The sequence below is a fragment of the Furipterus horrens genome, unplaced genomic scaffold (assembly GCF_987537825.1).
Source record: "Furipterus horrens unplaced genomic scaffold, mFurHor1.1.pri manual_scaffold_1, whole genome shotgun sequence".
NCBI classification, from domain to species: Eukaryota; Metazoa; Chordata; class Mammalia; order Chiroptera; family Furipteridae; genus Furipterus; species Furipterus horrens.
The window spans coordinates 156,020,748-156,038,903 of NW_028327171.1; the positions used below are offsets into that span (position 1 = coordinate 156,020,748).

An 18,156-nucleotide genomic window follows, 5' to 3' on the forward strand; every position below is an offset into this window, starting at 1 on the left:
TACTGTGCCAGGCATTTTATATGGTCTGTTCCCTGTTGAATTTCAAAAACTATTTGAGGCAGATATTATTATTTACAGTTTGCAAATGGAAGAACAGAGGTATGGAGGCTTAGTAACTTGCCTAAGTCCACAGAGTGAGGATTTGATTTAGAATTTGAAAGCAGATTTATTTGACTCTACTATGAGACAACATTAAAGTACAGAGTAGGCAGGCATTCAATAAATAGTTGTTGAATACATGACTTAATTTTCCCCTCAAATAATTTGCCTCCATGTCCATGGAGCTCCCTCTCACATCCTTGGTCATGTACTTTCCTTTGTGTGGCTACAGCATTTCCTTGAAGATCTATTATCACATATTTACCTTGTATGACAGTTACTCATATGCTTATATAAAGCACCAAAGGGTGCTCAGATTGAGTTTGCCCTTATTTATGTGGTGGTCATCTCAGAACTCTGAAGAGCCTGAAAGTGGATTCACCTGTCTATCCACTGGCTGGACAGGCTTCTTAATACTCCTCACTCAGAGCGGGGCAGTTTCAACAAGACAGCTCTGACTTGCTTTACTGGGATCCCGTTTCCCTTGTCACCAGCAGGTTTTTACTTACATGGGACAATTGGGGTAAATGTGCACTGGAGTTATCCCAGGTGAGTGAAATATGCCTTTTCTGCAGTGGTATCTAGATCTAGAACAAAAACTTTTGTCACAAAGCCTGAGTTTTGGAGGATACAAAACAATGAGGTTAAAGTGTTTCTTTTTCACTGTAAAGACATTTATGAAACTCTAATATAACTTGGAGAAGCTTATTTGAATGTCCTAACTAGTATGGACTCATCTGTTTTCTTTCACCATTAAGCAGTCTCCATTTATATTACATTTTTAATCTAAGTACAAAGTGCATTTCGTTTCTAGGCATTAGCTTCCCACTAAATGGGAAAGGTCCTATTTGTCATTTTTCCTTTAATTAGTGGCTCTAGTTAGTAGAGATCTAAGCTGTTTTTCTTTTTTTACCTGAATAGTTAATTCTCTCAAAATACTATACCATAGAATCAGAGAAGGAAAACTCTGACTCCAAAAAACCTCCGCTGCCTTGCGGCATACCTCTTCAGGGGAAAGGCTAAGGGAGTAAACCCTGACAGAAAATCCGGAGCCGGAGTCCCTAAGGCGGTTTGACGATGTAGTCAACACCGGCAACTCCTGCGGCGCACCTGAAGCCAAGCTGTATTGACTCCGTCTTTCCCTTTTTTTTGGACCCTTCAGCTGCGAAGAGAGGGGGGGTCTGCTGCATGGGCAACAGCAGACCCTCCATATCACCCTGCCCAGGCTCTGTAGCTTCAGCGTCATCGCAAGATGTCGATTCAACACGGGAGGAGACAGATACGATGTCACTCCCGAGTCGGACTGCACAGCCATTCTCGGCGGTGCAGATAGACTCTTAGGAAGCTACACCATCGTCTCTCGAGACGGACGGCTGCCGACGACTATACCATAGAGTCTCTTTGTTGTTTGTTTTAATAAAAACCATAATTTCCTAGTGTTTTGAAAACAGGAAATTTTGGCATGAAATAAAAGAAATACAGACATAGAACACATTAAGCAAAAACCTTATAGTCCTGAATTCAAGTTGAAAATATAAGTTTGAACTGCAGAAGTATTTCATCTTACACACACACACACACAGACACACACACACACTTTCTAGCTCAGTTCACTGAAATGGCCTAGAAACAATAGAAAACAACCTGCAATGAGTGTGGATTGTGATACTGAAATAATACCATTTCTCATTAAGATGAACCAGGGTTGCTTGATGTTTCTAGGTTCAGAGCAGAAATGTACATCTTGTCATACCAACTGGCAAAGAAGCTATCAAAGGCTACTAGTGTTATAGTAAAAGGACTCAGGAGGTAGTGCTTGAGATTTTCATTTTCATTAAAAAGATGATAATTGCAGTGGATTAAAACATATCAAATATGTTTTAAATTCTTATTTCATAGTAATGCTAAAAAACTGGTCAATGTTACAGGATGCTTTTAAACAAATAATCATTAAAAAAACAAGGGAAAGAATTGAGCATTTATTCTGTCTTTCCTATGAAAACCGTATCACAAAGTAACATCTTTATAAATATATACCCCTCCCCCACCTATAAACGAAAAATCCGTTCACAAATCAATGGATCTAGGCATTGGTCATTAATGGCTTCCAGCATTGCAAGAAGTAAGAGAACTGGACATTATTATTGAGATAGAACACACAACCACCTATGAAAAGGTCTTTCCAAAAAGATAGAAAAATCTGAAATGAATCAGGCCCCTGATTCTAGCTTTTTAAAAATAAAAATGCCAATTTTATGGAAAATAAAGAGGTATAGTAATGCACTAAACATATGGGACAATCAAAAAGTCCAGACTGTAGGAAACTCTATAGGATAAAACAACCCTTTCATATCAACAAATAAAAAAACTTTTTAAAAAGAGAGAGGCAGGGCCAAGTAAGGGAGAAACCTAGAGATTAAAACAGATTTTAGGAGACTTATCAACCTATTGCAATGTGTGAACCTCTTTGGAATCCTAATTCAAGCAAACTGTAAAATACATTATATATTTATAAGTCATTTAGAAATTTGAGCACTAATGTAAGATTTGTTATGAATTATAGTTAATTACTTTCAGGTATAATAATTGTATTATATTCATGTTTTTTAAAAAGGAGTCTTTATCTTTTAGGGATAATACTAAAAAGTTTATGGATGAAACAATACAATGTCTGGAATTTGCTATAAAACAATATGGGAAGTGGGGAGGTGGGTGACTGGGGGTATATATGAAACAAGATGGACCTTGAGTTGATAATTGTTAACACCAGGTGATGGGTATACGGTGATTCATCATACTATTTGGAGAATGTGACACAAAGTTGAAAAAACTGTCGGAACCATGATTTCACTATAGATTAATTATTTTGATTATCTGACGTAGGAGAGAGTCTTGACTGAGTTTATTTAAAAACAAACAAACAAAAAACTGCAGGCATCCTGTTCAGGGTCAATTTATATGATTAGTCTGGGTTGGATTAAGATTCTGACATGGGCACTAAGCTAATGGATATTTTTTGTGTAGATGTGACAGGCAGGAAAATAAAATGATTTAGAATGGTGTTTCTGCAAGCTGCAATTGAAAAAAAGGAAACCACAGAGGCTTTTATATTGCTATTTTCTTCCCCAAAAGATTTACATTTTCATCTTATTCAGAGACAAGTTACTCAATGTCAGTCGGCATGAGCAGCCAAACTGAGCATCACAGTATTATTTTTGCTTCAGGGAAAAGAGAGAAAGAGTACTGTCACTCAAATTACAGCAGAAACCTATGAATGACAAGGAGCTCTGTTTCAGCTCTGGATTTTAGACATCCAAATATGCCCTAAGGAAAGTAACATTAAAAACCAAGAATTTTGTCTACTCAAAATATATTAATTTATTTTGACAGGTATAGACATTGTTAACTAAATTCCAAAGAATATTAGAAATGATACCTGAGCTTTTTTAGTTTTTCAGTAAGAGTGTGACATGGAACTTTACTATTCTCTGCACTTCAGTAATATTCATAGATCTTTATTGAGTGAACTGGGATGTTTCTTGTTTAGAGCTATGCCAAGTCATCAGTTACTGTACAAATTTTCTAAACTGATGCTTCTACACACAAAAAATCTTGTCTTAACTTCATTTGGCATATACCTTTAAAAAGTACAGTTATAAAAAAAATTCTCACCCAAGGACATTTTTTTCATTGCTTTTAGAGAGAGAGGAAGGGAGAGAAGAGGTGAGAGAGAGATACATCAATGCAGAAGAGAAGCATCAATCAGCTGCCTCCCATTCATGCTCAGACAGGGAATCGTAGGGGCCTGGACCGGAGATGGAATCCGCAACCTAGGTGTGTGCCCTGACAGTGAATCAGACCCACAACCTTTCTGTTACGGGACAATGCTCCAACCAACTGTGCCACAGGAGCCAGGGCAAAAGTACAGTTTTTTAAAAACAATAATAAAATACATATTTTAGAGCATTTTAGGTTCACAGGAAAACTGAGTGGAAAGCACAGACTTTATTTATGCCCCCTGCCCCCACATACACAAAACCTCTCCCACTACTGACATCTCATATCACAATGGTATATTTGTTAAAATTTATGAACCTGTATTGACACATCATTATCACCCAAAGTCCATGTTTTAAATTAGGATTCACTCTTGGTGTTGAATATCCTATGGGTTTGGACAAATGTATAAAGACATTTATCCACCACTGTAGTATCATATATAGATAGAATAATTTCACTGCCTGAAAAATCCGCTGTGCTCTGTCTATTCATCTGTACCTTCCCACTAACCTCTGTCAACCACTTACCTTTTTACTGTCCCCATTGTTATGCTTTTTGAAGAATGTCATCTGATTGAAATCATATAATATGTAGCCTTTTCAGATTAGCTTTTGTCACTTAATAATGTGTATTTATGTTTCCTTCATGTCCTTTCATGGCTTAATAGCTCATTTCTTTTTTAGCACTGAAAAACATTCCATTGTCTGGACGTACTACAGTTTATTATCTACTCACCTACTAACGGATATCTTGATTACTTACCAGTTTGGACAATTATGAGTAAAACTTTATAAAGATCCATGTATGGAGTTTTTGTGTGAATGTGTTTCCAGTTCATTTGGGTAAATACCAAGGAATGTGACTGCTTAGTTCTGTAAGAAACTGATAAACTGTCTTTGAAAGTGGCTGTACTATTTTGCATTCCTACCAGCAATGTATGGCCTGTTCCTGTTATTCCGCATCCTCATCAGCATTTGGCATTGTCAGTGTTCTGGATTTTGGTCATTCTAATAGGTGTATAGTGATATCTTGTTGCTATGGTTTGCAATTTCCTAATGATATATGATGTTAAACATATTTTCATATGCTTACTTGTTATCTATATATATTCTTTGTTTAAGGTCTTTTGTCCATTTTTAAAGTCAGTTTTTTAAAAATGAGTTTTAAGAGTTCTTTGTATATTTCGGATAATAGTCTTTTACCAGATGTGGTTTTGACAAATATTTTTTCCCAGTCTGTGGCTTGTCTTCTCAGTTTTACTCAGAGCAGATGTTTATAGTTTTAATGAAGTCCAGCTCATCAATTATTTATTTCATGGATTGTGCCTTTAGTGTTGTGTCTAAAAAGTCCTTGCCATACTCAAGGTCATCTAGGTTTTTATTATGTTTTCCTCTGAGAATGTTATAACTTTGCATTTTATATTTAAGTCTATGATCCATTCTGAGTTAATTTTTGTAAAGGGTATAAGGTCTGACTTTTTAAAGAAAAGATTATTTATTTATTTATTTTTAGAGAGAGGGGAAGAGATGGAGAAAGAGAAGGAGGGAAACATCAATGCATGGATGCTTCTTGTGCGCCCCCAAATGGGGACCTGGTGCACAAACCAGGCACATGCTCTGACTGGGAATCGAACCAGCAACCCTTTGGTTCACAGGCCGGCACTCAATCCACTGAGCCACACCAGCCAGGGAAGACTTGTATGTATGTTTTATTTCTTTATTATCTTTTTAATGTCAATAGGATCTATAGTGAAGTCCTCTCTTTCATTTATTATATTTGCATCCTTTCTCTTTTTACTTAGTGAGCTTGACTAGAGGCTTATCAATATCATTAATTTTTTCAAAGAATCAGCTTTTTGTTTTAATAATTTTTTGGTTTCAGTTTCATTGATTTAAGCTCTAAGTCTTATTATTTCTTTTTTTCTGCTTACTTTGCATTTAATTTGCTCTTTTTTAAAATCCTCACTCAAGGACATGCATTTTTATTGATTTTAGGGAGAGAGGAGAGGAGACGAAAGGGGAGAGAGAGAGAGAGAAAGACAGACAGACAGACAGAGAGACAGATTGGTTGCCTCTTGACTGTGGATCAAACCCACAACTTGGGTATGTGCCTTGACTGGGGATGCAAGCTTCCTGGCACACGAGAGGGTGCTCCAATCCACTGAGCCACCTGGTCAGAGTTCATTTGCTCTTCTTTTTCTGGTTTTCTAAGGTGGAAGTTTAGATTGTTGCTTTTAGGTATTTCTTTTCTAATATATGCATTCAATGCTAAAAATTTCCCTGTAATCACTGCTTCCTCTGCATCTGACAAAATTTGCTAAATTGTATTTTTATTTTCATTTAGTTTAAAATATTTTAAAATTTCTCTTGAGATTTCTTTTTTGGCCCATGTGTTATTTAGAAGTGTATTGTTTAATCTCCAAGTATTTTGGAATTTTCCAGCTGTCTTTCTGTTATTGCTTTCTAGTTTAATTCCAGTGTGGTCTGAGAGAAGGAAGTGTAGGATTTCTATTCTTTTGTATTTGGTAAGGTGTGCTTTATGTCCCAGAATGTGGTCTACCGTGGTAAGTGGTCCATGTGAGTTAATTAGAAATGTGTAATCTGCTGTTGTTGGATGAAACAATCTACAGGTGTCAATTATATCTAGTTAATTGATGGTGTTTTTGAGTTCAACTTTGTCCTTACTGATTTTTCTGTCTGCTGGATCTGTCCATTTCTCGTAGAGGAGTGTTAACATATCCAGCTATAACAGTAGATTTATCTATTTCTCTTTGCAGTTCTATTAGTTTTCCCTCATGTATCTTGCCACTCTGTTGTTAGGTGTATACACATTAAGGATTGTTGTCTTAGAATACTGGCCCTTTTATCATTAGGTAATGTCCTTCCTTATTGCTGAAACCTTCCATTGTTCTGAAGTCTGTTCTGTCTGAAATCAATACAGCAATTCTTGCTTTCTTCTGATTAATGTTAGCATTTCTTCATCCCTTTACTTTTCATCTATATGTGTCTTTATATTTAAAGTGGGTTTCTTGTAGACTATGTATAGTTGAGTCTTGTTTTTGACTCACTCTGAAAATCCCTGTTTTTTAATTAGTGTATTTAGCCTTTTGACTAATATTTGCTATCCAATAGTTATTACTGTTATATCAATATTTATCTTTCCTCAGGGAAGAGCCTGATATAGAGCCCTAATCCATTTCTTCCAGATGCAAATTTAGAAGTAACCTACTGCCTATCGTCTATTGGAATAGCCCTAATTGGGAACCATAGGCAAGAAAGGGACTAAGTCACTCAAACAGAAATTCATGCTGAAGTAAAATGGTGTTGAGCCTAGGTTGGTAACATAAGCTTAATACAAGGGCTTAAGGCTTGTTCCTCAGGGGCTGGTTCTAGTGTAGGTTGTGACTTAAGCCCTTAGCTTCTCTGAAATGAGTTAACCTGGCACAATTTCATGCTTTGGGAGCCAGGGCTGAGCACATAAGAGTGAACTAATAGAACCAGAACCCTGGAATCCTGCTAAGATACCACAGAAGTCCATGGAGGAGATGGACTAACAGAATGTTACTTAAGTGATGGGTCAACATTCCTCAGCAAGTCACATTGCAGTGATTGAGAACTAATTAAATGTCACCACATGTGCCCATTCACTGTGAAGTATTGAGAACTATTCTTGACTGAGTAAACCCCTGGGATTCTTGAAAAGAATTTGCAAGGGAGAAATTGGACTTCTGCTAATAAAACTATGTGTGGTCTTGAGCAATGAATTTATACCTTGAGCATGTCAAATGACTCGCATGGATCATACTTTTAAAAATGACCAGCCATATGTCACCCCCTGAGAATCTGTGGCAATTGTTTAGTTGATTCACACATTAAGAAAACATTAAGGAAGAATTAAAGGAGGGGGACCAAGGGGCAGAAGGAATTTGGAGCAAAGAAGGCAGGAGGGAATGGTGATATCCCAGTCCCCTCTACTCACGGGGCTGATGTGCATTCCAGTGTGTGTACAGCACCGGCTGTGACTTCTGCCCTGCTGTCTTCCAAGTGTACTCTCCTGTGTCATTTTGGTCTTGGAGAGCTATCCAAAAATAACTGTCCTTTGTTTTTACCACACTACTGATCAAACTGGTAATAAAAGCCTGTTCAAACCTTAAGAGGGGAAAAGGAAATGTTTATAATAAACATCTGGGCAATACAAATGTCATTAAAACATAATAAGGTGAACAGAATGGCGCCAGAATAAACATTTCTCATGAGTTCTTTAGAATATGGAGCAGAAAAACACTCAATGACCCCAAGCATTATTAATAAATGTGAAATGTCAGTGTGATTCCCAGGAATACATGAGGGAAGTGAATTTGACTCTTACAGACAGGGCTTAATTCTTTCAAAGAATAGAGTTCATTCAGCTCCAGTTTCGAAATGTAGATGGTCAAGTTCACCAAGCCAGCAGTAATACATTTTTTGGCACAACACATGCCCTATTTTGCAATCAAGACACACCATCCCATAATGCTCATGAGATAAGGGATTGAGAGAGGGGAGAAGAAAGAACATTATGCTTTTCTGAATGGGCATCTGCCATCAGAGTTCACAGGCACCCATCCTCCACACTTGCCTGGTGAGAATGAAACAGAGATTGGAGTAGTGATTTCATGTCTCCCAAAGTTTGTTCACAGGCACATGGAGTCATTGACTTACTCAAATGTATCCAGATGTGCAAATTCACCAAAGAAAAATTTAAAACCCTAGGAATAAACCCAAGGAAGTATACCCAGTAATATTTTCTCCAAACAGCTTACTGAGTTAGTGTTCATTGAGTGGTTGAAATGCTCCCTTCCCAACACAAATACATCAGAAGCAGAATCTAGACACTGTGTATATGTGCTTTCACATGACTGCCTAAAGAAAAAATGTGAGTATTAAAATTTAGCTAACATTGAAATTTTAAGCTAGGTTGGAAACTATCTTAAAAAATTCATTTTCAGTGCATGTCAAGTTTTGAAGATTTTTGGCCAGACTTTGAAGAGTCAGCGGGAAAGACAAGGCCTAATGAAATTACTCAGGAAACCTAACAAGGAAGCAAATTAGACTTTTTCATCCAATTTTGGATTTTTTTCATTATCATGCAGCCTTAACTTGCAAAGGAACCAAAAGCAATTGGATCATTCAAGAATAGAGGAATCTCAAAGGAAATAAGGGTGGGAAAGAGAATCAAACACAAAAGAGTAAAACTTATAATTTTGCCTTATGAACATCACTAGCAACAGGCAGTGGTTTTAGGTGTCCATGATACTCATCGTGGCAGAGCATATGTATTTTCATTATGCTTTAGTAAATATCTTTTCCAGGTACTTCTTTTAATAGTCTGACTAACACATATTTGAAATTAGATAAGTTCTTTTTTAAACCAGATTGCAGAGGCAGAGCCTTATGTAAATGTACTTCAAAAGGAAGGTAGATAAAGCTAAATATTGTCTAGATGTTGTAACTTTCCTTATAGTTCGATTGGTTCATGCTCTCATGACCTTCTGCCTCTGAGGCGGAATCTCATTGTTAACATGTCCAGTGCCTAAAATTGCTGTGGTAGGAGGTCAGCAAGGCACTGTACCATGAAGGCTTTGGCTAGGACCGTCATTCACTGTGCTGGTTCTAAAACCCAAGGGGCATTTCTGGTCTTTCCATTACCTGGTACTATGTGGCATTTAACAGAAAGTGGAGAGAAGTAATATTGTCTCTGAACTTGGACTCTAGTAGTATTATTCCTGCAATATTTTGTTTTTGTCCCTTGTTGGTTTTAGATTTATTTAGTTCACTCTGATTTACTATTTTATCTCCATTTATCACTGCTTAAAACAATAGAAACCTTCTGCTTTTTAATTGGAAAGTGTATCTTTTAAGTAGTTGCATATGATACTCATATATTAAATCCTAAAATCTTCAAATCAAAGCAGGACTCGTTTTCTCAGTCCAATTTAGAAGATGGCTTTGAAAAACAACAACAAAAGAAAAAGATTTTAGGCCCTGGCTGTGTAGCTCAGTTAGATAGAGCATCGTCCCAATATGCCATTGTTGTGGGTTTGATCCTCAGTCAGGGCACATACAAGAATCAACCAACGAATGCATAAATAAGGATAACAAATTGATGTCTCTCTCTCTCTTAAAAAAACGGTTTTATTTATTGGGTTGGCCATTTTTATTTTCACCCGTAACTTTATTGATTTGGATACTTTGTGTTGGCTATTCCACGTGGTATAACACTGAATATTCTCAATTAATGTAAATTTGATCACTATCAACTTCAACTGGTCTACCCAACTGTTGAGCATTATCCAGCAAGAAATCTCCAGTATGAAACTTTCCTGAAATAAAGCATAATATGCCGAAAATGTTGCATATTTTCTTCTGTTTTCAATATTAAACTGGCTACACAAAAGTTCACCAATTTTGATAAGTTTTTTAAAAATGCATGCTGATACAACAGCTATCACAATACAATCTAACAAAATTGTTTCAAATGATGTTAAAGACAACTAAGCACACTACTAGAGCCATTTAATGGAAAAATTCAAGCCAACCTTTTGGCCAACCCAATATTTATTTTTAGAGAGAGGGAGAGGGAGAGAGAAAGAGAGGAAGAGAAACATTGATGTAAGAGAGAAACATCGATTGGTTGCCTCTCATACGTACCCCAAACAGGGACCAAACCTGCAAGTCAGGCATGTGCCTTGACCAGGAATTGAAGCGATGGCCGTGACTTTCGCTTTGCAGAACAATGCCCAACCCAGTGAGCCACACCAGCCAGGGCAAGAAGACAGCATTGTTAATAAAGAAATTAAGCAAATATACATTTCTTCTAAATCATATATTCTAATAAATTAACTCTGGATAATAGTATGCAATCTCTTGAGTGTCTGTTTCCAACTGATAAAGAATTAAGAGAATATTTTATATTCTTTCATACTTTTTTTGGTTTCAAACACTGGAAGTGTTGATAGAGCAGATGACCTTTTAAAGTCTTTTCTGGCCTTTATTTTAAAATTCTTCATTTGAAAATATTCCAGAGCTTTATAATATCTGGGTTTTTTGTTTGTTTTATTTGAGGTTGTTTAATTCAAGTGTTATGATTTAAGGAACAAAAAATAATGATATGTACATGGCTTTATATTATTATTTGAACCAGGATAAAATGTTATCTCTAAGGAATTCAGTAAACATTTTTTTCTTTATTCTTTAAAAAACAAATGATAAAATATTTTGCTTGTGTATACCTACTTACAAAATCAAATTATGTGGGGGAATAATTCTTAGAATCAGAAAGAAATTAATTTTTCCAATTAGCTCCTTTAACAAGTTAAGAAGCCAAGTGTGCATTTTTAGTGTAAGAAAGAAAACTAGGTCTTCAACTTCCATCAGTTTGACCGGAAATTGTTGCTCATGGTGCTAAACATTACATTTTAATTTAAAAATGCAATTTGAAGGTAGCAATGCATATTTTTGGCATACACTGACAAATATTCTGATATCAAAATGAACATTTTGCATTTCAAAAGCGCACACTTCAAAAGAAGGTATTTATATTTAAATCTCTAATTGAACATTATATTTTTTCATCAGTTTAGCCAGTGACATATGTAGCTGAAAAAAAGATGGTTTTTGTCTATGAACAACACAGTACTTAGCAGACAGCAATACTATAATGATTGTGTTTGTATTACCTGAAAAAAGAGGTTGAAAAAGTAATATGTTGAAAGTGTCTTCACTAGAGAGTTATTTCAATTGAAAAACCCCAGTGGCAGTCTTTATATATATGATGATCTGGTCAGGAGGGACTCAGTTTTGAACCGAGTCTTGCAATTGGATTTCTCCCAATAACACAACTGTTAACATTTTTAGTGCTATTTTCAAATAGATGACTCTATTGCTGAACTAATAGAAGATGATAAATTTCTTTCTCTTTCTTTAAAATAAAGAATAGACATAGAATATCAGTAGTTTTAAAATGGAAGACACACATCATGATCATTATTGCAAGGTGTTACTGGAGGCACTTCTCAAGAGTGCACTCCTCGAGAACTGGAAATGTTAAGTTTTTGAATATTATTTCTTGCAAAAGCCTAGAAAAGAAATATAGACCTAGAAAATATACACGAGAACCAAATCTGGAAGAGTAAATACCAAACTGTTAATGGAAGTTGCCTTCAGGAGTGAAGTGAGATTGGTTGGGAGGAGGAAATGGTGGAGGTAAGGGTGCATTTTCACTTTTTAGTCTACATTCTTCTGACTTGCTTGAATCTGTATCAGTAAAAATGTTTTTATTGTATAATTTAAAAAGGTAATTAAAATGTGTTTTTTTAAAAAAAGTTAACTGCATTATACATAAAAACTGTTAGAACTAATAGACAAATTCTGTATAGTTGCAAGATACCAAGTCAACAGAGAGAAATCGATTGCATTTCTATACTAACAAAGAACAATAGAAAGGAAACTACAAAAACAATTCCATTTATAATCACATCAAAAAGAATAAAATACTTGGGAATAAACTTAACCAAGGACGTGGAAGCCTTGTATATTGTCGTCGTCGTCGGCAGCCGTCCGTCTCGAGAGACGATGGTGTAGCTTCTTAAGAGTCTATCTGCACCGCCGAGAATGGTTGTGCAGTCCGACTCGGGAGTGACACGGTATCTGTCTCCTCCCGTGTTGAATCGACATCTTGCGATGACGCTGGAGTGTCCTCTCCAGTGGAGCTGAAGCTACAGAGCCTGGGCAGGGTGATATGGAGGGTCTGCTGTTGCCCATGCAGCAGACCCCCCCTCTCTTCGCAGCTGAAGGATCCAAGGGAAAGACGGAGTCAATACAGCTTGGCTTCAGGTGCGCCGCAGGAGTTGCCGGTGTTGACTACAACGTCAAACCGCCTTAGGGACTCCGGCTCCAGATTTTCTGTCGGGGTTTACTCCCTTAGCCTTTCCCCTGAAGAGGTATGCTGCAAGGCAGCGGAGGTTTTTTGAAGTCAGAGTTTTCCTTCTCTGATGTGCCCTGACTGGAAGATCGAACCAGCGACACTTAGCTCGCAGGCCGACGCTCAATCCACTGAGCCAAACCAGCCAGGGTCTTGTATATTGTAAACTACAAAATATTACTGAAGAAAATGAAAGAAGACACAAATAAATAGAAAACCAACTCATGTTCATTAATTGGAAGGCTTGTTCCTAAAATGTTCATGCCACCCAGAGCAATCTACAGATTGAATGTAATCTCTATCAAGAGCCCAATGATATTTCTTTTTGCAGAAAAAAATATTAATTTTAAAGTTCATATGGAATTTTAAGGCAGCCTGACTATCAAAAACAAAGATGAAAAACAAGAACAAAGTGGGAGGTCTCACACTTCCTGATTACAAAACTTACTAGAGTACAGTAATCAAAGTAGTGTGCTATTGGAATAAAGAAAGACATTATAGATTAATGAAATAGAATACAGAACCCAGAAATAACCCCTTACATATATGGTCAAATGATTTCTGACAAGGGTGCCAAGACAGTGGGGGAAAGGACAGTATTTTCAACAAGGATGGTAGGGAAACTGGATTCCATCTGCAAAAGAATGAAGTGGGGCTCTTAATTTACACCATTTACAAAAATTAATTCAAAGTGGATCAAAGGACTGTGTGTGGGAGAAACAAGATGGCGGAGGAGTAAGTGGAAGCTACACTAACTTCCTCCTAGAACTAGTCTGGATTTACAATGTAATTTTGGAGAAATCATCTGGAATAACGAACCGAACACCAGCTGGAGAGAAGTCTTATAACCACGGGGAGACAGAAAAGGCCGCTACATCACAACGTGACCGGTAGGGAGTGCGGAGACGTGGAAGGGCTGGCTGGGCTCCCACGGGTGGCAGCTGAAGGGGCTGAGAAACAGCTCAGCAGCCGGGGATTCCCCCTGAGAAGGGCAGGGTCTAAACCCCCAGCTGGGCTTCCCAGCCTACAGCGACAGAGTGGAAAGTAAAATAGTATCAGCTGTGAAAAGCGAAAAGCCACAGGCTTTCTTGCTAGCCGGAGAGAAACAGCAGGAGAAAAAGAGCTCTTAAGTGGATCACATACGAAAATATTTTGGCCACCACTTACCCTGGGCTCAAGCAGAGGGAAGGCAATGAGGGCTGGAGACACTTGGGGAGAATTTGGCATGGTGGCTTTGAGGGGAGAACTGGAGGAGCAGCTGACTGGGTCCCAGTGCTGACTCATCCCCAGTACTGCGGGTAGACCATTCCCCTCCAAGTGGCGTCAGCCTGAGGGGAAGCAAAAGCCCTGCCTACAGGAATTAAGCTGCCACACCCACAGTTCTTAAGCCTGACAGCTAATCACAGATTGAATAGATTAACAATCAAAGAAGACAGACAACAGCAGTAGATCCCTGGAAGTCTCCAACAGGCTGCCTAGGGCCAGACTGGTACATGATCTGACGCCACCAGAGGCAGATCCAGGAAGTGCAGATCATTCCAAGAAGCATCAACAAACAATAGGAGTCAAAAAAATGGGGAGACAGAGAAACAACCTCCCATCAAAAGGAAAGGTAGAATCCCCAGAAAGAGTGCTAAATGAAATAGAGGGGAGCGAACTATCAGATATGGAATTCAAAACATGGATTATGGAGAAGCTGAATGAGCTCAGCGGAAACTTCAAAGAACTCCAGAAAAACTACAAGGAACTCACAGAAAATTACGTGAGCATGAAAAAGGACATAGAAGCTATCAATAAGAGCCAGGAGGAAATGAAAAATACGATCTCTGAATTGAAGAACACAGTAGAAGGAATTAAAAGCAGGCTAGAGGAAGCAGAAGATCGGATCAGCGAGCTGGAGGACAACCTACACAAAAACTCCCAGACAATGCAACAAAATGAAAAAAGACTGAACAAGACTGAAGAGGTTCTAACACAGCTGCAGGACAACATGAAACGTAATAATATCCGTATCATAGGAATTCCAGAAGGAGAAGAAGAAGAGCAAGGGATAGAAAACCTCTTTGAAAAACTAATGACAGAAAACTTTCCTAACATGACGAGAGAAAGAGTCACGCAAGTCCAGGAAGCACAGAGGGTCCCAATGAAGATGAACCCCAACAGGCCCACTTCAAGACACATCATAATTAAAATGCCAACATTCAAAGACAAAGAGAGAATCCTAAAAGCAGCAAGAGAGAAACAACTAATAACATACAAGGGAGCTCCAATAAGGCTATCATCAGATTTCTCAGCAGAAACACTACAAGCCAGAAGGGAATGGCAAAAAATATTCCAAGCAATGAAAAACAAAGGCCTACAACCAAGAATACTCTACCCAGCAAGGCTTTCATTCAAAATGGAAGGTGAAATAAGGAGTTTCCAAGACAAAAGAAGGCTAAAAGAATTCATCTCCACCAAACCAGCATTGCAAGAGATGCTAAAGGGTCTGCTTTAAGAAGATGAAGAAACAGAGAGACAGAGAGGAACACGAGTACAAAGGGGGAAAATGACAATGAATAAGTACTGAAAGAAAGAAGGAACTTCTACCATTTGCAACAACATGATTGGAACTAGAGAGAATTATGCTTAGCGAAATAAGCAAGGCAACAAAAGAAAATTACCTTATGCTGTCACCTGTTACAGGAAACTAATGAACAACACAAACAAATGAGCAAAATTGAACCAGAGGTATGTAAACAAGGAATAAACTAACAGTAACAAAGGGGGAGATGGGAGGGAGAGAAGGGGTAAGAAGGGGAAGGGTCTAGTCAAAGAACATGTATGAATGACCCATGGACATGGACAACTGGGTGGGGACTGACTGTGGGGGGGGGCAGGGTGCAGGGAAGCAAGAGGGGGAAAAAAAGTGAGACAACTGTAGTGGAAAAACAAACAAACAGAAAATTTTTTAGTGGGGGGGGAATAAAAATATAAAGAATAGAAATGCAAGTTCAGTGAATATTAGAAGGACAAGGATTTTCCTTCCGATAAGACAGTCCTACAGATTTAGAGACTTGTATGTGGGTTATGTTACATAAATTAACATGTGTTTTCTGTTTTCAAAGGGCATAAGCCTACAATCTCATTACCTGAGTGATTATCTGTATGCATAGGCCTCACTTAATCCTGTCTGCATTGCTGCCTCCTGAGACTCAATGGTTTGGCTGAACTAAGTGGCTGGGTTGGTGAAGAACGGGGTGGTCTGTGGGCTTCACTTTAAAACTGGTTTCTCTTTTCTATCCTAATGGCTTGGACAGAAAAAGCCCAGAGGCCTGAGATGGGGGAAACCTAAAATATTTCCCTCAGTCCAAAATAAGTATAATGGGCAAAAGGGTTTTGGACAGGTGAGATGTACCTGGCACACCTTCCTCCAAAGAAGCCCTTCTTTTCCCTAATGTGGGACATTGAAAAATTAATACCTGTCTTTTGTCATCTAGTGGTTACGGATTAAATGATGTCCTTTAACCCTGTTGCCCCCAGAATACAACAAGGATGCCAGCCTGTCAAACCAAGCATGCCGTTGTCCAGAGACAGCCAACCAACCTGGAGTCTGCACGATCCTTCCCCTTGTGGGAAGGCCACCCTCCCCTCCACATCCCCACTCTTATTAGGGATTTCTTGACCCACGGGTAGGTAGGACGACGACCATGTCCAGCTTGAAGCAGCTAGAGGAGCTCGAGACCTTCATCCATTGTCCTTTATAAGATTGTAAAGGGTCTTAAGTCTGAGAGGGAGGAATTGTTATTTTTTATTGTTAAAATATTTAACTAATTAATTAATTAATTTTAAAAAAAGAAGAAGAAGAATATATGAAAGGGTGAGGCGGGAGAGCTTGTATGTACGACCCATGGGCATGGACTTGGAGAGGGGATTGTTGGGGAAGGGGGGTGCTGGGCGGAGGGGAGCAAAGGGGAAAAAAAATTGGAACTATTGTAACAATATAATCAATAAAATATACTTAAAAAAAAAAAAAAAGTGGATCAAAGACCTAGACATAAGAGCTAAAAATATAAAACACTTAGAAGAAAACATAGGAAAAAAATTCATGACAATGCATTTGGCAATAACTTTGAATATGACACCAAATGCAGAGGTAACAAATAAAAAATGGATAAATTGAGCAATGGGGGAAAAGGTGGGATGACTGTAATAGAAAAACAATAAATAGAAAAAAGAAATGGATAAATTGGACTCAATCAAAATTAAAAACTTTTGCACAGCAATAGAGTGAAAAGGCAACCCATGGAATAGGAAAAATTATAAATTATGTATCTGATGAGGAATTACTATCCAGAATATTTAAGGAAATCCTACAACTCAGTAGAAGAGAACAAACAATACAAATAAAAAATGGGTCACAGACTTGATGCCCTGGCTGGTGTGGCTCAGCTGATTCAGGCATCATCCCACAACTGAAAAGTTGCTGGTTTAATTCCTGGTCAGGGTACGCACCTAGGTTGCAGATTCGATCCCCAGCAGGGGCCCATATGGGATGCAACCAGTCTATGTTTCTCTCTCACATCAATGTTTCTCTTTCTTTAAAAGCAACGAAAAAAATGTCGTCAGGTGAGGATTTAAAAAAAAAAAAAAAAAGGGACCAAAGACTTCAGTAAACATTTCTCTAAAGAAGGTATACAGATGCCAATAAGCATATGAAAGACGCTCAGTATCAGTAATTATTACAAAATGCAAATCAAAATGACAGTGAAATACCACTTCACACCCATTAAGATGTCTATTATCAAAAAACAGAAAAGAACAGTGTTGGCCAGGATGTGAAGGAGTTGGAACCCTTGTACACTGCTAGTGGGAATGTAAAATGGTGCAGCTGCTGTGAAAAAGAGTATGGCTGTGCCTCAAAGAATTAAAAATAGATATATCATATGATCCAAAATTTGATGTCTGGGTATATTACCCAAAAGAACTAGAAGCGGGGATTCAAAAGGTATTTGTACATTCATATTTATAGTAGCATTATTCATAAGAGTCAAAAGGTGAAAACATCTTATGTCTATTGATGGATGAATAGATAAACAGAATGTGGTGTATACATACTATAGAATATTACTCAGCCCTAAAAAGGAAGGAAATTCTGACACTTATTAAGAGGTCGATTAATCTGTAGGACATTAGGACAAAAGGACAACTACTGTGTGATTTCACTTGTGAGGTAACTAGAGTAGTCAACCTCATAGAAACAAAGTAGAATCATGGTAGTCAGAGGCTGGGGGCAAATGGGAATGAGGAGTTAATGTTTAATGGGTACAGAATTTC

General features: G+C 37.9%; 1 protein-coding gene across 1 annotated transcript in view; it reads right to left on the reverse strand.

Annotated features, from left to right (window-relative positions):
- PLA2R1 (phospholipase A2 receptor 1) overlaps nucleotides 1–18,156 on the reverse strand; it is a 112,883-nt gene that overhangs the window by 43,743 nt on the left and 50,984 nt on the right. Inside the window, exon 11 of the mRNA XM_090280199.1 lies at nucleotides 7,858–8,027. Coding sequence (XP_090136325.1) covers nucleotides 7,858–8,027 — 170 coding nt within the window. The remainder of the gene's footprint in view (nucleotides 1–7,857; nucleotides 8,028–18,156) is intronic.